This window comes from Lissotriton vulgaris, chromosome 11 (genome assembly GCF_964263255.1).
Source record: "Lissotriton vulgaris chromosome 11, aLisVul1.2, whole genome shotgun sequence".
Taxonomy (NCBI): Eukaryota; Metazoa; Chordata; class Amphibia; order Caudata; family Salamandridae; genus Lissotriton; species Lissotriton vulgaris.
Window position 1 is genome coordinate 936,535,049 of NC_141699.1, and position 27,915 is coordinate 936,562,963.

At 41.3% G+C, this 27,915-nt stretch overlaps 1 protein-coding gene across 2 annotated transcripts; it reads left to right on the forward strand.

The window, feature by feature from the left end:
- The first annotated feature begins 251 nt into the window (after positions 1 to 251).
- Positions 252 to 26,062, forward strand: SERP1 (stress associated endoplasmic reticulum protein 1). 2 transcript variants are annotated; one of them, XR_015300962.1, is made up of 4 exons: positions 295 to 558; positions 1,054 to 1,129; positions 11,724 to 11,836; positions 25,579 to 26,062. XR_015300962.1 is itself a non-coding variant. In XM_086944080.1 (3 exons), exons 1-3 carry the CDS (start codon positions 475 to 477, stop codon positions 25,617 to 25,619), a joined length of 201 nt encoding a protein of 66 aa, XP_086800206.1. In that variant the 5' UTR covers positions 252 to 474; the 3' UTR covers positions 25,620 to 26,062. The 2 variants fall into 2 exon arrangements, 1 of the variants encoding a protein (XP_086800206.1); XM_086944080.1 differs by lacking the exon at positions 11,724 to 11,836 and having other exon boundaries at positions 252 to 558.
- Positions 26,063 to 27,915: the final 1,853 nt, after the last annotated feature.

A 27,915-nucleotide genomic window follows, 5' to 3' on the forward strand; every position in this document is an offset into this window, starting at 1 on the left:
ACGGCAATAGTAAACGCCCCTCAATGCTGGACATACAAACTGATGTACCCTTTTTTCCATATAAAAATATATATATATAAGCTGGTTTTCTTGCTTTTTAGAGGTTAAAACAAAGCCGTACTGTCTGCTTGCTCCACTGTACAAAAATACGTGTCTTTGGTCGCTTTCCTTAGCCTTTGAAGTGGTGCACATTGTTTTGCCAAGGGGACTGAAGAGCCTAGCCGAGCTTGTCCGTCTTCTGTATCAATGACAGGTCTATTCTGCTTATGGTAGATCAGACGAGCATTGTATACTTCCGGATCGAGAGGCGGGGCTGCTTTGCCCAGTTGCTGACGCTGGCAACTGCCTCTCGGCTCCGTTCCTTATTTTCTAACCGGTGCTCCCTGCGGCGGCAGCAGCTCACGTCCTGCCAGCAGCGCCCACTAACCCCGCAGCACAATCAGCATCGTCTCCTTCTACTGGTGACGTGACACGATGGTGGCTAAGCAGAGGATACGGATGGCTAACGAGAAGCACAGCAAGAACATCACCCAACGCGGCAATGTTGCTAAGACCACGGTGAGCGCTCACCTGTCTGACGCTCCTTACTTGCCCCTTAGGTGACGTAGCTCGTAAATCTGTTAAATTCCCCCTATGATCTGCAGGGGTAAGGGACTGGGGTAATCCACCCATCTAGGAGCAGCCTCTACTCTGATGCCTATCTCTCAGGTGTGTCACTTTATTGTACTGAACCCATCTTAATAGGGCATGGGCTGTATCCCTTTTCATTAAATGTCACTTTCTGATCCTGTGGGTCAAGCGAAACCCATTTTGCTGACGTATTCTTGTCAGTAAGCCCAAGTGCAGTTCTGTGTACTGTCAGATGTCTTTTCCAGAGGCAGGGAACTCCCTCCTTATGGATACACTACTAGACACTCCACTTCCCACCTTGAGCCTAAATGTACCCCGTGCTATTACCCGCCTCTAGTAAAAGTGTGCCTCCCTATGCTGGTACTTTGTGTCTTTCTTGGTCCGGTGTAGTCCATGTACTGACCACTCTTTCTCCTCTTGCAGAGGAATGCACAGGAGGAGAAGTCCTCGGTGGGACCCTGGCTGCTGGCGCTCTTCATTTTCGTGGTTTGCGGCTCAGGTGAGTTCTGTGGTGTTGATTGATGTGCACAGCATTAAAGGAATACAAAACAAAGATTTTCTTAAACGCATTGCTCTGCCTGTAGGGACGTGACCGTCATTGTACTCTGCATGTCAGCGCCGAGAGGTTGCTTACTTCGATGCTGTATTGAATAAATGCATTCAGTTCAGTAGTTTCATTCTATCCAGGTTATATCGGCGTACGTTTTCTGTTGCCACGCTCATTTCCCAGATTATGAACCTTGACATATGTTGTTCAGCTGGGCGAACGAATGCCCAAACCTGTTGTTATTTTATGGAGTTGATAGTTTGTTTTGTTCAGTGTCGTGAATATACCTGTCTGGCCACACCCTCATTGAAGTCAATGTAACATATGTTGTTCCACGGAATACAGTTATTCCCTAAACCTGGCGGATTCACCTGCTCTATAAATATGCATTTCTTGACTGGTCCCCGAACTTGGTTTATTCGCCTTTTAATGTTACAAATGCATTTTTAGCAAGTACTCACAAAACTCGATAAAGTTATGGTATGTCTTTATGAGAGATGTGCGCACCTGGCAGGTATTTTCTTGGTGCCCGACTCTCCACATGTTCTGATATTCCGTACGGCGCAGGTGTTGAACACGTTTTCCTCTGGGAGGCATTTTAATCCCAAGGTACTGCTTAGAGACACCTACTATATTTAATTAAAATCAGTATGCCAATTTAGTTGCTGTCGCAGTATTAATGAGGATGAAGCCGAACTGTGGCTGACTTGTAGATTGTGTGGCCAAAAGCATCACGTTTCAGATGTGGTCATCTTTCACCTCGATCACCTCCAAGGATTTGGCAGCAAAAGCAACAAACTAGGAAGTCGTAATTCTATTGCTGTTAATGTCCTTGGTGGTTTTTGTTTGAAGATAATGAACCATGGAACTAGTTTATTTACATATAGAAACGGTGACCTGAAATTAGATTTTCTCTCTTAAAAACTTGTAACAGAATCGATACGAAGGAAATGTGTGCTCTGCGAGTCACTTTTGTGATTTTAAATATTATTTTAGAGTGGGAACATACCATATGTTGGCTTGAGAGGTGGCATATGCAGAGGTATGGCTTCTACTTCCATAAAACAACTTCATCTGGAAAGTGTTTTTTTTTTTCCGTGTATAAATCTCGTGGTAGATGTTAGTATTTATGAACGACACATACGCCCTAAACTGCATACTTTAGAATATAACGCCAAGAATAAAATGCACGATTTCCGATTTTTTGTGACGTAGTATCCATTATCGACTCGAGTTAATTTGAGCAGTGATGTGTAACCTACAGGGTTAATGTGTTCATACTTAAGGATTTTTTTCATATTGGAAATAAAGATATGATGTTCGATTGTAAACGTAGCATGCATTGAAATATTTCAAGGTTTTTCTGTGAAGCCTTGAAAGTAGGTTTTGAGAAAAATGGAAATGACATACTTTAAAACAGACTGATTTTCATTGAAATTATTATTTTTTGTTTTCTTTTTTGTTGTGGCGTAACTGGCTTTCCCCAATAAATCCTTCGCCATTTTGATTTCGGTTTTTTGGATGCGCTAAGGTTTTGTTTATTACAGTGGACATACACTCTGTCACTGTTTCCGTTGGTTTGCAACATAAAAGTTATGTCTCGTGTTTTTTTTTTAATGACTTTTATATTTATTTTTTCACCAACCCCTCCTCCCGTCATCTCCAGAAGGAATTTTATTTTTCTGCGCACCTTTTCTTCATTTGATTGTAGTGACTACTTGTTCTCTGGCTAGAGGTGAATGTTGTCAACTGATTTTGTCTTGTCATTGATCCTTCAGTGCTGATGCAGGTGCAATTGCTTTGATTGTGCTTAGTCTCCATTTCGTGATTGTTTGTTGCTGATGTTACCAAATTCTACCATGCTGTACCCCTCCCCCCCCTGTGCTTGGTATGAAATCACTCAAGATCTTCTCTGCTCTTGTAATGTCTTCTGTGTGGAGTTCCATTATATTTAAAACTACCACACAATTGTGAATACTCATCTGGTTGTGCTTCTGTTTGTGCGTTTGCTTGTGACGCTCAAACCCTTCCACCCACAGCAATTGTAAAGGGTGTAATTCGGAAAAGGCTTGTCTTAAGAAGTTTTTCCCCGTTTAGTTGCATTTTTGAGTGAACAGTAGTTCAGAGTGGCTTCATGGTCTAAAAACTGCATTTTGTGCTTTTTCAAGTGCTAGATAACATTTCCCAGGTTAAACGTTAGATGTGGATTCTATTTCAAGCCACCCTCACCTATTGCTGAATATGCAAAGCAAGCCTTTCAGTAGGTGTGGCTAGTAATGGTAACCCTGAGAAATTCGGAGAATAAAAAAAATGGAATACAGAAATGATTTACATGAGTAGCATACTAAGTGGACAGGCTAGACGTTCCACGCTGCACTTTTCTGCTGAAAAAAAAAAAAAAAAATATATATATATATATATATATATACATATTATTCTGCTTGATTGTTGTCCTTCTGCTGGCATACTATTGATAGAGCGCGCAGGTCACCCGGGTCACTAGATTACCAATTTCCACGCACTGGGCCCTGGCGTGCATATGACAACTGTTTTGCATGAACCGGGTGAGTCTAACCATGCAACTATGAGTAATTCAGGGGGTGACTCTCACACCACTTACTATTCATGTACCTGACTTACCACAGGCACATTTCTCCTGATGGATCAGGAGCTAGCAGTGGACAGGTAACAAGATTCCTAAAAGGAGTAGAATACCTTACACACTTAGTACATTTATTAACACTTTATGATATATAATGACCACAGACACCTGATGGGTTTTCAAAGTTTTATGTAGAGTAAGTTTAGAATGAATATGCCATGATTATAAGGCAGATACAAATCAGAACATCAATAATCAAGATTAAAGCCAAAATGTAACTATGGATTAGGGCAAGCACCATAGAGTACTAAGGAACACTACAGGGTATGAGCATTAGGGAACATGCTATTCAGTACGAATTTTGAACTAAGACAGGGGACATGAGAAGGACCTTCTATGTGCACTAATATTTAAACTAATTCCTAAACCTTATGCTATTCTTACTAAGTTCACAGCAACCATACTAAAGGGAAGGGATAATGGAACAAGCTAACATTAGCAGTCAGTTTAATAATATCCTAAAGGTAGGGGGGAAAAATGGAACATTACTAATAAACAATTGCATAAAAGTCACTTTCAAAAGGTGATAGAGAAATACCACAGGCAAGAGTGCTTTATTAAGAAGAGGAAAGGGAAGAGCAAAGTTAGACAGACACCCACACGGTATATTTACCTAGGACGGGAAATGAGGACCAACCCTGGCCACGGGTCAGCTGGGGAAAAGGCGAGGACAAGGACCCTCAAGGATTCAGAATGCCAGTAGGCGAGCAGGTACAGCTCATGGACAGTCAGGACAGGATACCCCTCAGGATTTGGGTCTGGACTGGGCTCACCAAAGGGCACGACCAACCCCTGCAGCTTCGGATGCAACACCTGCGTTACCCCCTCTCTGCACGGAATCCGCCAATAACCCCGATTGGGTTTTCGAATCTCCCAGCAAAAAGTGCTCCGCCAGCACTTGGGACTAATTTCCACCCCTTGGAGTTTGTGGAAAGTACGGACAGAGTGCTCCGCAGCGCTCTGTATCAATCACCTATAGAGTTCGTAGGGTCAGGGACTGGTCTGCTACTCGGACAAGTCGGACAATTTCTCTAAGCTAAACTAGACTAGTTATACTGTTCTGGGACCCCCAGACCACCCACAAATGTTGCAAGTGACAAGGTCCCAACTTATGATTGGTCAGGAGAGGTGGTTAGGTCATTGTCACCTCCTATAATTCTGTGTTCCCATATTCAATATTTAAATGACATTACCCACCCCTTACGTTCCTGTTCCCAGGCATATGTGTGGAAGAGAACAATAGAGCATACAGTAGAAAGAAACAAATGTTGCATTTCAGGTGAAATTCAGCTTCTCCTCTCTGGGTCATGAGGCAGGTTCCCAGGAGCGTCTCAGCTTTGGTAGCCAGCTGGCTGAGTTCCACGGATGCAAGGCCCGGTCCTCAGGTCAGGTGACCAGGTCCACAGGGGCTTCTAAAATGGCGCGGCTCCCCAACTCCCAGGCCCCCAGATACGCAGTACATGAAAAGTAAGCGAAAACAAATTAGAATCACACGAAAAAAATGAATACACTGTATACCATGAAAGAGCTTTACTGCTCCCCTTACTTTATAATATCTATAGCATTGAGGGTTAATGCGGGAAAGACAGATATGCAGAAGCAGCGTGAGCTAGCAGAGAGCATGGTTAAAGTCAAGCGGCCATATTTAGCAGTAATGCGTATGAGCAAAAACATCCCTCCAAATTGCGAGTGCGTCACATCACGTGGGTATGACCGACGCATGCGCAGACTGGATTTCTGCGAAGCGGCCATTTTGTAATATGCAAGCATGGTTATGATGAAAAAGACACATAGGCAAGCCTCCTAGGGACACCCGCGTGTTGGGGAAAGGCGAGATAAATGACAGACAGGTTGAATTAATATTATTACGAGTTAGGCGAGGTTCATGAATGAGAGCAAGTCGCTTTACGTGCGAATCCTTGCTCCATCACTATTATTATTTCTTCTGCTCTGTCGTCTTTGTTGAACTTCGTGCCACTTGAATCTGTTCTACTATGCCACACATATACACCTCAAAGAAACCTTTTTCTTCTTTGAAATGAATGTTTGTTTATTGTGACTACAGATGTTATCAGCTTCCTAATATATTTTTGCTAAGACCTAGGCACAATTGCTTTCTTTGTCACAGGATTTTTGTTGTTGTTGCCATATGTCATTTTGTTCTCAGTTTTACATGTGTGGTGACTGATTTGCTTAGAATCACATGGGTGTTGTCAAGAGACTTGCCAAGCAAAAAGGTCTTGCAATTTCAGACTTTTGGCTCTGCCATTGTCTTTTCGTTCATGCTGTACAGCTTGAACATTGCCGCCTTTGGCACTAATTTGTACCCATGCTGTACAAATTAGTGGCTGATCTGATAAGGACTTTAATGCACTCAGCGTAATGCCCCCCCCCCCCCCCCCCCCAATAAAAAACTCCAGAATGATTTGTGTCCCACTTGCTAAATTAGTCACTAGACACAATGTATATCATTCATATTCATCCACTGGGCAGCAGTTTTAATGGTCTAGCTGTATTTTACCTTATTATTAGAGCGTCCAACAAGAAGGCAATTTCCTGAAGTATGTCTAAGTTTCATCAGTAAAGCGTTTGAAGTTGTTCAGGAACTTAACTGTAGTATTTCACAGCTTTTAATTTGCCTCTTTTTAGAAACCTTCCATGATGTTTAGGTCCTTCCTACTTGAAGTTAGATTTTCGTTTTTTAAATCCAGTTTATTAGCGTTTTAAATAAACAACAAATAACCTTATACGCAGAGAAATTCCCACCAAATTATGCTTGAGAGAAATTTTAATTATGCCAGAGTAATCTGAGTAATTTTGATAATTCTGCATTATTCTTTGATGTGGAGTTACCAATAATAACATGATTATGCCGGCTCAAATAATTTGGAGGCAAAAAAATCCTACTACAGGAGACCTTGTAACAAGTGCTTGGCTGCTATACTCTATTTTCTTAGCATGAAATGCATCCTCGTGTCCAATTTGGATTCAAGTTTGCATTTTGTGCTAGAAACTAGTGCTAAAGGCTAGAAGTAAGTTGCGGAAAATCCTAATCTAAGTACTCATCTAGCAAGTGTGAGCAGCTGTTTGCACTTCTATTGAGTTTAGCCCTACATATTAGTTTAAAATGCATCTTCTTCTTTTTTACGCTTAGAAAATAGTGATCGATACAAAATTACTCTTGTCACCTAATTCAGTCAAATTTTGAGGTAAATCCATGTGATTACACTACATGCAATTACGTGAGTTACACCCACCCCAAGCCACCATGAGATTTAGGATGCAAGAAACGTGTGAGATAATTGGACGTTCAATCACAGGCCGTAAAAGGCTCATTATACACGTGTCTGAAGGAGAGTGTTCCATATATCGTGATTATTTCTTCACCAATCCAAGTTAGTAATTGATTTGGCCTGATGCTCAATGCACGTCCTTTATAACAGACCCCTTTCCCATACAAAGACCAAGGGTGCCTTAGTAAACATTTGCCCCAGTCCAGAGTGCTTGGCCAGAAAAAAGCTATCTGCTCAAATTTCAGAGTAGTATCACCTGTGCCGCTCTTCAGAATCGGTCTTTGCACACAGTTGGCCAGAGTGCCTCAAAAAGTGCAGTTCGTGAACCAATTATCTTTCCTTAAACCTACCCCAGAGCCACACAACCGGAGGAAAATTCCATGTACACAAAGGCCCCCACTACTTGCAGTCATCTGGGGTGTTCCTTTGCAGGTGCTGGATTTTGATCAACCGGAGTGGTGCATCGTACAACCTTTGCAAGTATTTTAACCAGATTAATTTATCTATGTATCTGCGAGACGCCCTACTAGCTAGTCTGCTGCACCTGCTCCACTGTGAATCCATCAGTTATTTTTTTCGTTTTTCTCATGATTTGCTCTATATAATGGGATTGACTTCCCTGGCTGAGTATACCACGTTGCCACCTTCCTTCTCACTCCTGCAGTGGTCATTACAGTTTTAAGATTAGGTTTTTAGGAGGGGCTTGTATAAAACATCTACATTCAAGATTGCAGGTGATGTATGAGTTGTACGTATCTGTAGGCCTGTCTACAATGAAATGCATGGATGACAAGCATGCTATACTCATCAAACAGGTTGCCTTGAGTGATGAACACACATTTTAAAGTGGCATATGACCCTTTAACTGCATATGTGTTCTGGCATACAAAGTAAGAAGTTTCTATTGGTATTATAATACGTACAGGAGAGCTGTCTTTCAGCAGTCACTTAACGAAATCCACTGTCGCAATTCAGTCGACTGAGTCTGTTTCGTTATCTTAGTACTATACTGTAATAAAAATGACAATACTTTCATGGCTCTGCCAGAATTTCTATCTTCCAAAATAACAGTTTGGCTACTATTCAGTTCAGAGTGTCTCCCAGTCTTATGTTGCATTTGTGCAGCCCAATTGTAATGTAGCATATTGGGCCCAACATAAAATGTATGTTGTACGTCCGATGACGGAATAAACACACCTGTCCATTTTGGAATCTAAAATCCTAAACGCCAGTTTGCGAGTGTTAGCACCAACAATGTTGTTATTCCTGTCTCCTGAGAGATGCATCCTGCAAGTTAATAGTTTAAAGGGTCCAACGTCGAAGAAAACAAAATAGACTCTGTATTAGGCTTGAATTATGCACCGTGATAGTTTATCTAATGCCAAGATCTGAGGTGCAGTAAACAGTCCCCTCTGGATCGTACAATAAACTGTAAGAATGGTCGAATAGAATCCTTGGGGCATTCTGAATGTCTGAAATTCCCTCCCTGGCATTTAATGTTTTTTAACATGGAGTCTAGTGTAAGATTTCTGAACCAGAGAGTAAAATGAATATATATGTCATCCTCTCATAGTGCACCTCCAACCATTAGGTAATTCAGAATCTGACCATAAAGTTTGCAGAAGCAGCGGGATTATAATAGGATATCTGATCATGGGTGATCTATGCAATATGGGTCAGCAACACAGTTAAATTGCCTACACAAAATAGAGTGGCGTTTGTCATCCTAATGTTTTTAGTTGTCAAAGTAATGCAAAGGCCAGGTTCCTCATAGTTCCGACCATAAAGTCGAGGATTGGCCCACATTACATATAATTTGAGTTGTTCACAGAAACTGCATGCCTTGCTCATATAACGTGTGTAAAAGTACTTTTCAACGTAATTCCTAGCACACTAGGATGCACACCCCGCTAGTAGAGGAAGGATTACTAGCGAATTTCCTAACCCAATTTCCTCAGTTCATATGTGCACCCTCATTGCGTGTCCTTCTGTATTTTATTTGACATTTCTTACACTTAATATACTAAAATATGTCCAGCTGCGTGAATGGGTAGGGTTTCTTATTCTTTTTTTTTTTATTGATTTTTTTTTAACTTAATTTTTTATTACAGATTTGTAAAAGATCGGCATGGCCATTATTGAAAACATTACACAAATTGAGGAGAAGCAGAGCTTTATAACAGAGTAACAATGCTAAATAATTCTGTCTGTGTCCTTAGTTTCTGCAAGAGGCACCCGCTTAACATCATTTGTGCCCAAACTAATGCTGGCTGCAGTATCAAGGAGAAGAGGCATTGCAGAGTTCTTCTGAACAACATGAGAGCATACTATTTGTGACTTCTTAATTTACTATATCAACCAAACCGACCAAGTCAAGCCTATGAAGACACCTTTTTAAGGAACTGCAGTGAATTAGTTTTTGCATTGTCATATTCTCTGTATTACACAACACTTCTCATGTGGCATGGTATAATTTTTACTTAAATATGACAAGATAATGACGTCTGCACCAAAAAAGTTCCAACGTTGATGTAGCTTGAAACCTTTGGTAGGTACTTAAAGAGTAACCTCCTTATAGCACAAATAATTCCTTAATGGCATGCTATTAAACTTGTGGAATTATTCAGGTAGAAATTAAGCGAGCAATTAAGGGAGCTATTAAAAAACAGCTTTGGCAAAGCCGTACATCTGGTGCTGGGTGGCAGGATTTTTGGCTTGGTTAGAACTTATTTTGTTTGGTCAGTTTTTTGCAAAACTTGATTGTTGGGGATGCTGCTTAGTCCTTGTCAATCAATTGTTGACAAGTAACAATATTTTTTGGGGTCTCAGAAAGCACAAATTGCCATAGTAGTTACTAGCACTCAAGGGAACGACTTTGTGAGTGGATGTGCTCATCGTGAAAGGGCAGAATGCAGTCACTCACAGTGAAGTTAGCCAAGGCTGAAGTGGGTTTGCTACAGCGGGACTCCAAAAATAAATTCTAAATCAACGTTGCCATTTCCCCGAACACACATTCATTCAACAGTGGGGCCCATTACACTGCACACTTACTCGGTTCATTTAAACTTGTCTTCAAAGATTTGGCCAACAAACCAGGAGTCCTACTATAACATTGGCGGAGTGTCTAAACCTATTTAACTATTTATTATATACACTTGCAATTTAAAGCGATTTACCATGGTTTCATTTAAACACCCATTTATTTTAGACACACCACCATAATGGCAATGGGTCTGCTAGAATGAAAACTAGGCGTAGGAAAAATCAAAGACCAGCTTTTACTTCTCCATTTTCTCTAATTTTTATTCAAAGCAAACTTTTAGCATGTCCGACATTTAGGCATTTGTTAATTCTTTATTCAGTAAGAATCTTTAACTTTATTTCAAAATGATCATTTATTTAAAAGCTCAAAAATAGGCATTTGTTTAAAAGTTCAGTAAAGTTTAGCAAAGAACAGATAGTTCCAAATTCACTCTCTCCTAACATCCCTAGCTCACACCCTCATCTTATCCTAACAGTCCTGCAAAGAAAAATAATCAGTCAGAAAAACAAAGTCTTACATCCAGAAATCGATCTTCAGTCCGGCAGCATCTCCAGAGGAAATCGAAAAGAGCGATCCTCTAAGCAAAATCAGGGGTTTTTATACACTAATTTTCTAACTTAATCTATCTAAAAAGTAACTAGTATCACCAATTCGTGTTCTGATTGGACAAATTTGGGATAGATGAGCGCTTGCTCATCATTACAGCATGTTTTTCACAATGAATCAGCAGAAAAATAAAGGGTCTTTGTTTAAGACCGTCTGTGGCCTAGGCGCTTCCTTCACTTGAAACATAGGGAAAAGTTCTCATGATCAAAGCATTACATCGTCCATGCTTGGCACCCATCCTAGGTTCTGGGGCAAAGCATCCTTGAACCTCCCATCCAAGCACAGTCAGCTCACTCGCGCTTGCAGGCTTTGGATGCACATGCGCAGACCAATACTCGCTCGCAGTGAATTAGAGTGGTCATTTTCGTACTAGGCCTCACAGGCCACATTTTGGAACTATCATAGAAACAAACACAAATTCATGTTAAATATGGAACTTAAACCCTTCTGTTTACCACCCACCATACTAATGTTTTCCCAATAGTTGTTACCTAGCAAATAAGCTACATACATGCGTTTCATACTTACATATCCGGCGACTTTATGGCACAAATACGTGTACAATAAGCGTATTTAAGCTGCATTTGTTTGTATTTAAGCTATGCATTAATTCGCATCACATATTAGTTAATTTGATTGCAACATGCAAGCAAGATTAGTATTCCCGTGTATAAAAAATGTATGCATCTTATTCTATGGTTGATTAATTCATAATAACATGCCATTAGTTAATATTAACGTTATGGAACATTGATTTCGGGAGGGGTGTACAAAATTTTGCTTTACCACCTCGCTCCATCAGGTTGACCTACAGCCGCATGCTGAATGCTGTAGTGCGCAGAAGGAATATGTGACTGACACATTAACAGACAAGTAGGTGAAGAGTGCTGGTTAAAATCCCCTGAAAATATATTATACACATCGTTTTCATCATATCAAAAGGTTTTGACTAACGCCAGACCGAAGAAAGGGGACTATATTCCGACATGAGGCTGATTCCTGGTGCAGCTTTTCTACATTTTTGAAAAATCAATTTTGTCCTTTTATCTTAACAGGTCTGTATATTTTTAAATGATTTTATGTCAGTGAACTAACCCTTTCACTGATTTTACCACATTAAAATGCAGTGCTTTGGTGATTTCAATGTATGTGTACCAAAAGATAAACTGAAGAAGAAGCAATGTCCTCAAATGTACCTGGTGGTAAGGATAAACATTGCAACAGGGATGGAATAACTTTTGGGTTTGTTGCTGATCAACTCTGCTCCCCCTTTATTTTTGTGCTATTGTAGTTGATTCTCTTTCGCTATTTGTTTCCAGGTCTTTCATGTGACGTAAATCTGGAAAGATTAGGAACAATAACCTTTCCACTGAAACTTGTAAACTAATAAAGAAAGGCTGTTTTGAAATGAGCCATACTACGGTCATCAGTGTAGATCAAAATAATTGTTAATTTTTTTTCTGGAATTCCTGGAGTAGAGCTTGGCCTGCATTTCTGAAAATGTACCTTGTTTTACTTCCCTGGGCTATTACTGTTGCAGTTCATTTGATAAATAGTGTAGTTATCAAGTTTTACATACCAATATTCTATGTTTTAAAAAAGCAAATCTGGCCTCTAAAGTCCTAATGGTTTTTATGCAGTTATGCACGCAAGTCCTGTCAAAACAGTAAAACTTTAACATGTATTGCCAGCAAAACTACTAGACTACACACCCCTCAGCTAAAGAATGATATTAGTACACCAAAACCAATGGTAATGTATACGCCTATGGGCACAATTGATTGTGTGCCTTCATGCCACAAGTATTTAGCAAGGTTTAGGAATGTTTTTGCCCTGTCTGAAAGTTTGTTTATTCCAGTATTGGAACCTTCATAGATTTGCATGCTTGAATCGTTCCCCGCCGTCGAGATGGGTGTTCCCAGCACCTTAGAAAAGTATGTCATGATAGACCTAGAAATAGAGGCCTTAGGCCTGTAAGCCTTTTGATTAAGTGTCATATCGTAGTCCTTATTTAAAAAAAGGACCAAACTTAAAAGTCAACCAATCAGGTCACACCACCCTGTAGAACCGTCCTGAGAGAAGCTCCAGTCCCTCAAGTTTTCTACCGCACTTCGTGGTAGGGATTCTCAGCTGAAATCTGCTCTGTTTTCCTGTCCGAGCTTTTCAGAAGATTTTTCTCTTCAAAATTTACAGATTTACTCTAAGACTCGGTGTATCTGTTGATTGGGTGTCTCAAACGGACTTTTAATGTGTCAGACACACCTAAAAAGGGGCTCTTCAGGCCCTGTGGCTCTTGCAGGAAGCAGAGGCTATACATTAATGACCCTCCTCAGGACAGCATATATTGTTTTTATCCTGCACATAAGGCAGGCAAAAGACTGCAAATTATGTCGCACGTTTTCCTCTAAGACTTTGAAGGCCTTTGCATAATGACGACTCCTATGGCTGCGAAGTCTCAATTCCAGAGAAAATCCTGTCTCGGATGAGGCGAGTTTTCCTCCGAAATACCTCTCAAGAAAGTTATGGATAATTCTGCTGGTCATTTTTCTCACGAGCCACCAAAAATGTAGTCTAAAAAGTCCTCTCGGGCCTCTTATAAACATTGCGGCCAATCCAAGTCTCCTCAAAAAAGTTCCTTTTCTTCAGGATGAAAGGGAAAAAAGGTGCCAAAATCCTACTCCAAGTGACCTCAAAAGTCAACTTCTGAGCCCCCAACACATCCCCCTCAGGTGAAACACACATTCAAAAAACCTGCATCTGCTCCATGGATGACTTGTTGACCGCATCTCTGTTGTTGAGAAAATCGGCAATGACAAGAACTGTCATAGCAGCATCAACGGCATGTACCTCCAAATCTATCAGAGTTGACAGCTGCGTCTTTGTTGTCGACCAGCCATAGACTTACAATGTCGACTATATGGATTATCCTCGTCATCAACATTCCCTTGGAGGAACAAGATCCTGTCAACGACCTACCTGTCCTTGACAAAACCAGTCAACAGTGCCTACCTACCCTGTTGACAGCCATTTCCTCCACGATGATTATATAGAAACCACCGCACATGTGGACTCTAACATCATCGACTACCTCCACGCCTACAGAAGAAATTGTATTTAAGCAGAGACTAGCTCAAAAAAGGATCATACCGGTTCATACAGCTCCAAGTAAGCTATCTGTTTTGCTGCCTTCCCATCTACTGTATGGTTAAGACAATTAAGATGGTAGCCTCTTTGGTGCAAGAGTATTATGCCCTCCAAGGAGCACTACCAATACCCTCAACAATACCAAGAAAACATGGTATGCCTTCCATCAGAACTTGTATCAGGCTTACAATTCATTCTCTCAAATTAAAGGAAAAGGCTTCCTCCAACATCTACTGCTGTTCAGCACAGTCCAACTACCACAGCTTTTGTGCCTGTTAAGCCACCAACTCCTCCAATATTTGCCTCCGCCTTCAACAGTAGTACTTTCTCCACAAGTATCGCAACAGCAGGATCCCCCTTCCTCTGATGAGTAAATTGAAGAAGGTGAACTCCTTCACCACTATGATGAGTGTGTTTTTCACAACCTCTTAGAGCAGTGATGTGTTTGCATTTCATTTGCCTGCAAATCAAAATTACTGTTTCCTTTATGATTTTAAGTAACCTTTTTGGAAAAAGGTCAGGGCCATGGACATCATTGATTATACTTAGAGGAAGGCTTAAAGGTTAGGCGCACCCAGCCGCAGTACCAACAGTATTGCCACGACTTGATAAAAGTAGAAGGCCCCAGAGGACGCAATAGCCTGCCTGATGGGTCACCCTAAACCAGACTCCATCATTTCCCAGGTGGCTCAGCCGAGATCCAGGAATCCCCCCAAACCCCTATCCACACCTCCAAGAGGATAGAGAACTCAATAACATCAAAAGTGCTTTTCAGCCATGTGAGGGCTCCATAGTAGGAACGGAAAATTCCCTGGCTCTACTCTGCCAATGCGATAGGCAAATGTGATCTGATATTGCGCAATATCTGGACAGGCTTCCAGAGGACATCAAAGGGGAAGCAATAAGAAGTATTGCTAGAGGGTGAGCGTACATCGTTGGATACAATAGATTGTGCCATGGACATTACTACCTCTGGAATCAGGTAGCTGGCTGGAGCAGTGGTATTATGCCGTCAAGGCTGGCTTAAGGCTACTACTTTCAGGCTAGAGGTCCAGACCAAAATATTAGATTCACCTTATGATGGAGAACCTTTGTTTGGGGAATGCATTGACTATGCTCTTCAAGCAATGAAAACGGACGCAGACATGGCCAAGTCATTGGGGAACTTGCAATGCAAAAAGCTGTTCTTTCGTGGCACCCAAGGAAAAGGTCAACCATCTTATAGAGGGGGTACCAACAATACCCCATGTCACATATTCTTCCACAAATCAATCATTTTGGTCCCAATACCATTTACCTCAACGATCGTTAGCGGCCTACAACAGACCTCCTGCCAGTGGAAAATCTGGACGGCAAGGACACTAGCCGCAAACGATTACTTTGTCCATGCACCGGCTACTTCCCTCACTTTTCCAGCCAAGGTAGCAGGGAGAATAATCAACCCACCTGCACCATTGGAAAATCAAAACCACTGACGAATGGATTCTAGATCAAGTTCAATTCAGACACAATTTGGAATTCATCCAAACACCTCAACCATCCAACCAAAAGCATCTACACCTTCTCAGGTTGGTTGTAAAACCATGTTCAAGAAGGGTGCTATAGAGAGTTCCCTTTTCTCAGAGAGAAAAATGTTTCTTCTTAATCCACAGGAGGTTGGAGCAGTGATTACCAATTCTGGGTTTAAAAAACCTCCTCAAATACCTCAAAAGACAGTCATTCTACATGGTGACATTGCAAGATGTATTGTAACTTCTCAACAGCGGGGTCACATGTTGTCCCTAGATCTTCAAGATTCATATTTCCATGTCCCCATCCATCTAAAACAAATAGCATCTGTTACCACGAATGCTAAAACAACGTGTGGCTTAACAATACAGTCAATACCACAACTGTGTCTTTACCATGAGTTCCATCACAACGCACGTCATTAAAACGACTTGCTTTAGGAAGCGCTGGACTTATGAAAGAGTTTAAATTACTATTCCAACTGCAGTTGGTGTATCCAAAGGGAAGGTGTTGGACTTAAAATCCAACACTGTATTCCCTAAAGCAAGTTGTTGTAGTGACTTGCGTGGTAATGGAACTCGTGGTAACGTCGCAGTCGTGGTACTGGCTGCATTGTAAAGGCACTGCATTGTAATGCCTGCGTTGTAATAGATGTTTCTCGTCTAAAACACAAAGTTTGTCAGGTTCATGGTAGCCACTATTTGTTCTGGGTGCTACCCTTCAATCCCAATTTTTCCCCTCCGCATTTTTACGAAATGCCCTGCACCTGTAGTGGCCTTTCTTAGGGAAAGAAATTATGTCTTAGTTTCCTATCTCGACGGGTTGGTCAAGGCTTCCACCAACCAGACTGCAAGGGTCCACCAGGGATTACATACACCTATTCAATGAGCTAGGCCTCTGTCTCAATCCAGACAAATCAGTCCTTCAACCTTCGCAACGCATAGCATTTCTAGGAGCCATGCTGGATACAACACTAAACGGAGCATACCCCACAACGGAGATGCTAATTACTCTGGTAAGAACAAGTACAAAAAAGGTCCCTTTCCGTTTTCCTTTACAAATCTCTCCTGGGTATGATATCTTCCTGTTGTCATCTAATGCCATACTGTCATCTGCACATGTGTCTGCTTCATGAAACACTGGCTATTCGAATGGCACAGGCTGCAGAAACCTTCAACATCATACAAGTCACTGCACCTATGGTCAAACCTCTCACCAGGTGGACGCAATCTGTAAACCTAGCAATCTATCTACCATTCTTAACTGAAGCCTTCTGTTTTAGTGATTACAACAGACACTTATCTGGATGGTGTGGAGCTAACCTCCTGGATCTTCAGGTCAGTGGCAAATAGCCATCTTCCCATTGGGCCTTCACATCAATTTACTTGAGCTAAGGTCAGTACATCTTGCTTTTTAAACCTTCCTTCCCAGGAATCGGAAGTTCTCAGTGCTCTGACGGATGGACGGACAGACAGACAATACAATGACTATGCGCTACATAAACAAAGTAGCACCAGATCTCACCTGATGTCCCAGGAAGCTCCGCTAACCCGGAAATTGTCCATCCATCGCAAAATACATTTGTCAGCAGAACACACACACCCGGGAACCAGAACACAATAGTGGACCCCTTAAGCAGACTGAAAACATATCCAGCCACGAATGGGAACTGGACCAACACATGCTGGGTCAAATCTTCCTCCAGTGGGGCATATCAAATATGGATGTCTTCACTACCCCTCCCCAACAGCGCAAAATGCCAGTTCTTAGCCAGTTCGCATCATCATCTGGGGTCGTTTGTTCGATTGCATGGTACAGCATATTTGCCTACGCCTTTCCTTCAAATCATCTCCTTCCAAAACTCCTCAGGAAGTTGAAGGCAGAGCCCTGCAAGACGATACTCATAGCCCTAGCCTGGCCGCGCAGGTTTGGTTAACATAGCTTCTCATCCTTTCAGTGCAGAGTCACATTCAACTCAAGACGATTACATTGCTCCTGATGATGAGCCAATCTCTTCAGTTATCGGCTGGGCTCCTGAGTTCCATGAATTTGGACATCTGAACATTCTTTCGGATTGCAGGGACATACTAGCCAGGGCAAGGGCAGACAGTACTTCCAAAACGTACCGCTTAAAGTGGAAAAGGTTTTGCATATGGTGTTTAGAGCTAAAGTACATCCCATCTCCTCTTCACCTGAAGAGATTTCACCTTCCCTTTTACACCTTACTCTGTCAGGCTTAATTCATGCGTCCATTAAGGTACATCTTGCAGCCATTTCTCACTTCAGGAGATCACCCAAACTACCATCCCTATGGTGTGTTAGGCTCATTCAGCAATTCCTCAAAAGATTATTCAGAACATTTCCACCGGTGAGTCTCCCTCCTTTGCTGTGGCAGCTAAATCCAGTACTTTCACAATTAATTAAACATCCCTTCGAGCTTATCCAAAAAGCGGATATAACATTTCTCTCCAGGAAGGTAGCTCTGCTCCTCGCCTCACATCGGAAAGAAGAGTTAGCGAGATTCAGGCTTTCACCATCCAGGAACCATTCTTCCAGTTCAGAAACGATATGGTTATTCTTACCACAAACCCTAAATTCATTCCAAAAGTCCCATTGAACTTCCATCTCAATGAGCCTGTGATTCCTAAATCGTTTTTTCCAAACCCTCAGATATCGGGTGAAGGAGCACTACACTCTCTGGATATAAAAAGTTTTATTTGGATGGAACTAAAAGTATTCTCAAATCCAACCAACTCATCGTATCTTTCAGCGCACCAAGAATAGACTTCCATCTAACAAAACGGAGCATCTCTAAATGGATATCTAGCGCCATTCTATTCTGTCACCATAAGCAGGTCTGCCTTCGAACTTAAAGGTGTGTTCTCGATCCACAAGTGCCATGTCCATTTCCATGGCGCTGTTTGTGGGGTTGTCGATACCAGATATCTGCAGAGCAGCAACCTAAAAGAGAATACACACTTTCACGTGACTTTACTGCAAAAGAAACCCACAGAGTTGCTGCAGTGGGACAAGTAGTCCTAAAGCATCTTCTTTCATTCTTTTTTTTTTCTTTCCATCCTCTGCTCAATTACACAGAGTTTGCTTACTGCTTATGTGTGCATGTATTATATTTTGCTTTAGATCATGTGTTGTATTTATACAAAAAGTGATTATTACTGCTCTCTACACTGTTTTAAAGCATGTGAATCTAATAATGCTCCAATACTTTAGTGATAAAGTAGTTACTTCCTTGTAACTGTAGTTCTCCAGTATTAGAATCTTTCATCGCCTCTCCTGAGAAGCTCACCTTTATTCCTCTCAGTACAGTACTACATATGCGCACCAGCGCTTACAAAATCTGAGGGCCTGGAGATTCTCTTAGGCAGGTTTTACAGGGTGGTGTGACCTGATTCGATGAAACTTAGGTTTCGTCCTTTTTAAATAATGACTAGGATATGTTACTAAATCAAAAGGACTAAGCTCTATTTCTATGTCTACTGTAACATTACTTTTCTAAAGTACCGGGTACTCCCATCTCGACAACCGGGAATGATTCAAGTATGTAAATCTATAAAAGATTCCAAAACTTGAGAACTACAGTTACAGGTAAGTAACGTATTTCCTTTCAATATTTGTTTTTTGCTGGTGCGAGCCTTCTATATATACCCAGTTCAAGGATTTTTAGTGAGTGATATCTCATGTCACCTAATGGCAATGATGCTGCTATATAGTTGCTTTTTTCATCGCTTCGTTTTAGAAAAAAATGCACCTTTACACATTCCGTATGTAAATCTTGTTCCATTTTTCGTTGTGGTCCACTTGACTTTAGATAAAACACTTACATTACGTTTTTGGTTTGACTACCATATTTGGGTTAGTATAATTTCCTTAATCCATCCTAATCTGAATTTTCCAGTGTCTATACATTCTACCGGGAGAACCTGCTATATTTCATCTGAATTTCTGCAGCTCTTATTCTGCTGAACAAGCCATCTTTGGTGTATAAATTTTGGTTGGAACCATCTGCATAGTCAGCAAGGTAGCACACTAAAGTGATTATAAACTTTCTAAATAAGAAAGAAGACTTTGTCTGGGGTGAGGACGGTTGCCACCTTGTTTTTGAATACTTTACATTTAGCTGGTTACCTTTGGTTACATCTGTGCAGAATATAGACTGTTTGCTGACATTACATGCAAAGGATGTTCGCAAAATGTATGCTTAAATAATAAAAACCTGTCACTTAACTCTATAGTTAAGCTTGGAATGCACCCCTGTCCCATTTTTCTTTTAAAGCGAGGAGTCATTTTGTGCAAAAGAAAAGGTTTGAAAAACCCAATTGTCGCCCACAATTGTTTCTTGCATTCTGGTTTATCTTGTTATTCCAGAGCTGCTATTTTGCTTCGAAGGGTGGCATAATTATAAGATATGGTGTAGTTTTGGGAACTATGTGTCATACTAAATTCACTGAGCTACACCGGTGTAATTTAAATTTCGCCTGTATGCTGATCCACGACCTGTGGTTTAGAGACTTCACCTCTCTGCTCCGCAACTTCTTATGGGTTAGCCGTCCACTTCTCGTGTGGAGTAAATGTAGGCAAACAATGTATGATGGTGGGGTAGAGATGGCAGATCTCCATAGGTACTATCAAGTCATACAACTGCTGGTAATCAATGACTGGTAAGTGGAACAACCCCGCTTTTCTGGCTAAATTGGTTCTAGTAAACTTGAGTAGAGTAACAAGAATACTTTACAGAGCTCTCATCCCTACACACCTTCCTGAAGTGACCAGCATAGTCGTCCTGACTTGGCTGGTGGCACTGAAGGCCAGAAGGTGGCATGATGCACTTACCCAACAGACCCCACTGTGGCACTAATGTCACCTTAGGCATTCCTTACAGTTTTGTTTTCAGGGCTTTCAAGCATGGGACAACATGGGCATAGTGACACTAGGCAACACCTGGAAAGGAAACCATATCAGGTCTTTGCAGGTGCTTCAGACACCATGCACCCTCTCCAAGACTCAATTTCTCAAATATGTGCAAGTTAGACACGTTCTAGCTCTGTACCCAAATGACCTGAACACAACCCACTGGAGACCCAGGTACATAGGGGAAACTAGAGAAGGGTGGAGTATCGCGCATTTACCGTATCATGTTAACAACCCCCCTGATGTCTTCACTCATTTGAGGAAGAAATGAGAATCCTGGATCGGTCTCCTGAATGACACTGACTGGCAGATAGCCTGTATTGCCCCCGCAAGATAGCCACCATACTGGTTTAGCTGAACTGCTTTCACTGTACCTATATCATCCCAGTAAAACTATGGTGAGCAGGAAAGGTATAGTCCCCCACCTGCTCATGCTGCTATGGCTCAGACTACTTCCACATGACAAAGCTATGTCTCCTGATCATTCACTACTGGAAGTGAGTCATGGCCTCCCTCTCTCTGGTCCTGGGATATACACTCACACTGTTACCCAAAGAGGCCCTACTGGGAGTTCTGGATGATTTTGGCAATACGTGGGGGAGGGTGGGGACGGCATTTAATCGGGATGGCTACTACAGTGGCGAAAACAGACATTGGCTTTTGGTTGAGGGATGTGCACCGCCTTGGTTTAAATAGTTTTTGCATGCTCAGAGGTATCACTCCCCTCCAGGAGTGTTAGTGAATATATCCAAATGTAGCAGACCTATTACGTCATAGGTCTCTCACCCTTGGCACTGCTGCAGTGGCTGATTAATATTCAGCAAAAATTCATAAGCGAGGTTTCCTTAGTTCTCTTTACTTTTTATTTGTAGTAGTGATTTCATCATTTTAATCCATATACATTTTCATTACTCTTAATGTTTGAATCATTCCAATTTTAACTGATCCAATGCATTTCGGTGTATCCAGCACCTTCATCAGGGCAATATCTAAAACACACAAATACACATACTCAGTATAAACTGAAAAACAATCATAGTCACTATTAATGTTACCGTATTACATTCATAATGCATTTATGCCCGTGCTCTGTGCTTTCCTGAATAACTTCTTCAGTATATCATGAACTTGTACTCTATAGCTAAACTATACGTGTTATTCTGAACTACTGTTACTTTTCAACGCTGAAAAACGGGTTACGTGTTAACTGCTCTCCTGTTGCATTTCCATGCTAGAAAACTGGTTCTGCGTGAGCATTTACGTGAACAAACATTTGTTTAAATGGCTAAACCACTTAAACGCGCTGCCGTATGTGCTTGCCGGTTGGTGTTACGCTCGCGCTTCTTACTATTGTGGTCGCTCTTACCTCACGGGTTACATTAGTGTTTCCTCTCCGTGATGTGATTTACGGGTGTCTGTTCAAGTCGGGCTTTTACGTTACGCGCCTAAGCTGTAGGAGTGGCTACTTTTTTCTCTAATATAACTTTATTGGTCGACTACGGTGTAAATGACAAGCGTCTTGGCCCTTAGTGTTTATGCTACTGCCAGAACCTGTGTCAAATAAGTCAGTAGTGAAATCAAAACGGTTACAAAATAACAATGTGAGTCCATCGATACATTTCATATAAACATCATATGTAACAGACATTGCTCATCGTTGGAGGCTGGCAACCACACTGACGATGGCTCAATTGAGAAAAGGGATAGACTGATGTGGCGCGCAAGAGGAACCCATATACACTGCATGAGGCTGCCTTCGTAAACATGAATAAATATTGGGTAATAGCTGGACCACTTTGGACTGCGGGCCTTTACATAGATCACCCTGCATGTATTCTTCTGCAGGCTGTCAAAGTGGGAGCAAAGGTATTGGCGGTCATTGGGGTTTGAAAAAATAAATTATGCACCATTTTGCACTCAAACATTGGTTATAAAAAAGAAATTCGCCCGGTCTATTAATTGTAGTTTCCGCAGGCACATGTTAATCCTTTCTGCAGGTAAAAATCTTAGCCCTGATCAGAATTACATGAAGTGTATTTTCATTGGGATGCAAAAATGGGCCCAAGTCCGTTCTTCCATTTGGTACGCAATTGCAGAGCAGGGCAGATGGCCTCTGCTTGGTTGAGGAGGAACAGTTTAGCACCTCATGTTTTACTGGGGTGCTTGAATTCCCTGACATTCACACCCCAGCCGGTGTACCTAGCAAACAAACCCCCAAATTTGACCGTTAAAATCCTTGCTTAAATATTCCACCACTGGTTCTAAATCTTTATTGGTGCCAGAGTTAGAACTGGTCTGAGCCTTGCAGTGTTAAGTCATAGCAGATGGCAGCCCTCAGCAGAGGAACAGTAGTCTCCACACATTTGAAGTTTTAAGGGCTATTGTGTGGTTTTTTTTCTCTTGGTTCCCTGGTGGTAGTCAGTGGTCCCTCTTGGTGTACACTCTGGACCACCAGGACTAGATTGTTTGTTTGTTTTTTTGGGCCGATTTATATAGCGCACATGGACCAGCCAGTATCGTGGAGTTTTACATTACAACAGAGATTATCAGTATTTGGATTACATAGAAATGTGGTGGACGGGTTATTCATAAATTCGAGACAACATAGATTTTGTCGGAGTGAAAATGTATAGACCTAGCCTGTACTTGTACTGACTTGACCCCCCCCCCTAGCTCACAAAGTTTTTGTGACTCACTGGCATCTTTCTTCTACACCAAAGTGAATGATATTTTCTCAGCATTCAATTCTGGTGATAATCAAAACACTGAAAATACAACCACTCCACTTACAAGTAATAACCTATCTCATTTTGCAGAAGTCACAGAAAACCAAATCCAGGACATCATTAAAACCATCAAATCTGGATCTGCACTAGATCCCTGTCCCCTGAACACCCTCCGCTCATTAATGGATACTGTGATTCCTGTTATAACTCAAATATGCACCTTAATGTTCCGTACAGGCGTCTTCCCTAACCTTTTAAAAAAGACCTTGCTAAAGCCTCTATTGAAAAAACTGGCCTAGATAAAACTGAATTGAAAAACTACAGGCCTATAGCCAATCTCCCGTTTCTTGCCAAGATAGTTGAGAAAGCCATGAATACTCAACTTGCGGAATTCATCGAGCAATACCATCTGCTCGACGAAACGCAATTTGGATTCCGCAAGTTTCATGGAACTGAAACAGCGCTCATCAAAGCGGCGGACGACATCCGACTAATCCGAGACCAAGGAGGTGCTGCACTACTGGTGCTCTTAGATTTATCGGCCGCCTTCGACACGGTCGACCACAAGATCTTAGTCGACCGTGTCGAAAAGATGGGCGTGCAAGGCTTGGCAAAAAAACTATTGGCATCTTTCCTGACGGATAGATCCCAGGCAGTTATCCTGGGACAATTCGAGTCTGCGGAGCTGTCGCTGCCATGTGGGGTACCTCAAGGTTCATCCCTCAGTCTGACACTTTTCAACATCTATGTGTCGGACCTCGCTAAAACCATCAAAGCGCATGGGATGAACCTTACCTCATATGCGGATGACACCCAGCTGATTCTGGCTGTCAGAAACGATGGGGAAACCGTAGCGGAGAGTTTTAAAGCATGTATGCTGGCCATCGGACAGTGGATGGCAGCAAACTGTTTAAAACTAAACTCCGACAAAACTGAGGTGGTAACCTTTGGCCACCTCAGTCCTAATTGGTCCCCAATTTGGTGGCCATCATCCTTTGGAGCCTTGCCCAAACCTGCCACTAAGGTGAGAAACCTGGGAGTCATCTTCGATGACAAGTTAAACCTTATGGCTCATGCCAACCAGACGGCCACCACAGCGTTTTACAAACTACGCTTGGTTATAAAAATCCTTCCCAAAAATGTAGGCAAGACACTGGTCAGCGCCCTTGTCCTGTCTGCATTAGACTACTGCAACGGCCTATTTGCCAATGCCCAAGTCAGGGTAATCAAGAAAATGCAGACAGTCCAAAATGCAGCAGCCAGACTGCTCTCAGATACTCCCAAATTCATGCCTATAACTGAGACGCTGATAAGTTTTCACTGGCTCCCTATCAGGAACAGAATAAAATTCAAGACACTGTGCATTGTCTATAAATCGTTATATCACCAAGCACCTCAGTTCCTGATAAACCATCTTGTCCCATATACTCCTTCTCGGACACTTCGTTCAGCCAAACTGAATGATTTGGTTATACCACGAACTAAGTTGGTTAACTGGGGAGACAGACGTTTCCTAGTTGCCGCCCCAAAACTGTGGAACACACTCCCGCAATCCATAAGATCCAGCCCAAATCTTATGTCCTTCAGAAAGAAACTAAAGACATGGCTATTCAACCTCTAACCTCGTAAGACCGCACAGGAGAGTATACAAAGTACAGCGCCGAGACGCCTGCGGGCAATTGTTCGCGCTTAACAAATGTTAAAAATAAATAAATAAATACACAGAGTATGGTAATTGGACTAGAACTTTGAGATGGGGAGAGATTAATGGAAAATGTGAAACAATGTAGATTTCCCAAGGTTCACCAACTAGTATGAGAAGTAATTTACTGTACTTGTTAACTAACTTACTCATTTTGTTAATTTGGCTCGCCAATGTAAAAAAAAAAAGCAGGTAATCCGCTGCCACCACCCTAACAGATTGTGTAGAAAGGGCAGTGTTTTTCCTGTACGGTTGGTTGTACACGTTTAACGAATCCCTCTTTCAGCAGTACAAGGCCCTGTCAATTGAAAGATTGAGTATCTTCAGTGGGTTTAGAGATTCTCAAGGTAATGGAACAAAAATACATATGATCGGTAAATCATGCAGGGTGGTGTACATCTGAGGATTTCATCACTAACAAGTATGTTATCAAAAGTTTGGAGTTTCTTATTCGAACCTTTTTGCTGAAAGACCATTGCATTTGCCACAGAAAAGTACTTATCTAGCATGTTGTAACGCTAGTCGTGCATGGGGTCAGCTGTATCACAAATGTATTTAATCATATGGAATATGTGGTTCTAAAATATTTGTAGAATTTATGTATGTTTTTGTCTTTGAACTTGTTTATTATCGGTTTATAATTGAAGTGTAAGGATTGTGTTCATCTAACTTTATTTAAACTTTTTTTTTTTTTAGAAGAGCTTTGGTCGAAACCGGAATGGCGCAGCTATTCATAGAATATTTTACTTTGTGGGCTAATGCTGGTCTGTTTTTTTTCCCCTTACAGCAATTTTCCAGATTATTCAAAGTATCCGGATGGGCATGTGAAGCAGCAGATCGTAAAGATGTTTCCTTTCTCCTGTGAAAAGTGACGAACTGTTATTCAAGATGTTTGGTATCCAACCTGGTTTATACACGTAATCCTGCATTACAGCTTGTCCCAGACTGACTCTGTCCACGATCTTGTGACTCGTACCATTGCCTCTTTCATACAAGTCATTCCAGGTGTCTTCACAGGTCATTCCAAGTTTTTTATTCATTGCCACAGTGCCTTGAAAAGCACCATTTGTATAATGCAATAAAGGTTGACATGCAGTAGTGGAGCTACTTATTCAATGAAATGTAAATTCATGTTTTATGTGGATATATCGTATTCTGTATGCAGTGTAGATACTTTGAAATTAAAACTGTCTTATGTAGGCCATACTTTGTGCATTCCATGTTTTTGTTTGAATATATAAAGTGAATTTGTTTATTTAAAAAAAAAAGAACTTGAAGGATCAATCATTTTTATGGTGAATGGGCATTTATTTCTGCCTACCAAGAACGGCACAGTCAAGATTTGGTTCATGTTATGCGGTTTTGGTCATCAAAGTGTCTGCTTCAGAGATTTAGCCATCAACATCTGGGCTGGTCATCCTTAAAAAATTGATTTTATGTTGGGCAGGCCGTGGGGTGTTAGAATTGAAGGTAAATCGAATTTTAAGTTTGATTTTTGTCATCCCTTGAGCACTTCAGGTGCTTGTGGTTTTTAATGTCGTTATTGGATCCATGCTTGAAGTCAGCAATTGGGGGCGGTGGTAAGGGACTTATTGGGTATATTGTATAGTGACTCCTAAGTGACAAGATGAAGCAGTCTGAAGTGGGCACAGCACAGTTTATTAAATAAAGCCTTCCCATGTGTTTGTGGTTGAATTCATGGCTATACATGTTGGAGAAAAAAAATGTAAACTATAGATCTTTCTTGTGTTATTGTACAAAGAATCTTTTTATTCTAGATGCTGTTTGTCTCTGGTAATCCAGGAATATCTTGCTTGATGAGCAGGGTATTGGAAATGCAAGACGTGTGTTCTCAGCAGGCAGAAGAACACTTTGTACACACTGAAACGTGGGCAAATGGCTGGAGGGGAAAGGCCCAGTTGTTGGCGAACTGCGGGCCACCTCATGATTATTGTACTGCACAGGAATTGAAATTTGAACTAAAAATAACTTTATGGAATATTCAAGTGATGCAGTTTAACATGGTCATGCTTGTCAATTTTCTTTGTGTTGTTTAGTAGCATTTTCTATCCAGTTCTTGACAACTATTAACCAGTAACCAAAGATATAGTTTTAAGTTCCATGTTACATTTCCTCTGTGGACTCAGCACACCAGGAAGCTTAAGGAATAACAATCTCCATGAATTTTTAGTTTCAGCTGTTTGATCCAAGACATCCTCAGAACTTTGCAAATCCAGACTACATGTACAAAGTCAGCTGGATAATGAGAGCAAGAGGTGCTAAATGTTTTGTAACCCAGTTGTGAAGGTAGCTGAGAGGGAGAGGAGAAGTAAGTGCTATGCAGAAATGTAATGTGTATTGAGTTTCTGGGTCACTCGAAGACGTTTCTGATCAAGCTACAAACAAGAGATCTGCATATTCCTACAAGCGTAAACCTCCAATTTCCAGCATTTCCTAGAGGAATGGAGAATGTGTTCAACTAATTCGAAAGCGCAGTGATGAACTGAAAAAACTAGTTTTGCAACGGATTGTTCAACTTTGGAACTGTTGGGTGTGATATGTGAGGACCACCACAAAGATTTCATTATCTTTTTTCTTCTAAAAATTTATATTTATAAACACCCACTTTTTATTATTTATTTAAATCTTTCTTCCGTTTCATTTGCCCCAATGCCGTATACCCTCTGGTACAATGTCTCACTTTCTCCATAGTCTTCTTTCTCCCTATCCCTTTTTATTGGCATTGTCCCTGTTCATACCCTCTTTGGTACCTTGTTGCAATGTTCCAATGCATGTTAAGCTAATTTGCTTCAAGGCATCCCATCCAGCTTTTCTTAGAAAGCATGTTTTGATTAAAATAGCTGTTCTTTTTCAGTTTTGTTTATTTTCAGATTGGTTTTTCACAAATTTGGTTTGGGCAATCTAGTTCCTACTTGCTCCTTTGTGGTGTGTGTGCTCCTTGTTTGCTCAAATAATAGTTCTGGTGGAAGAAATTCTTCATCCAGGCGATCCGGTAAGGTACCACAACTGCAAACTATCTAGTTGTCAGAAGAAAGTTTTATGCACTGGAAGACAGACCTGCAGGGCATATGAAAACAGAGTCTCATGGTCCCAGATTTACTTG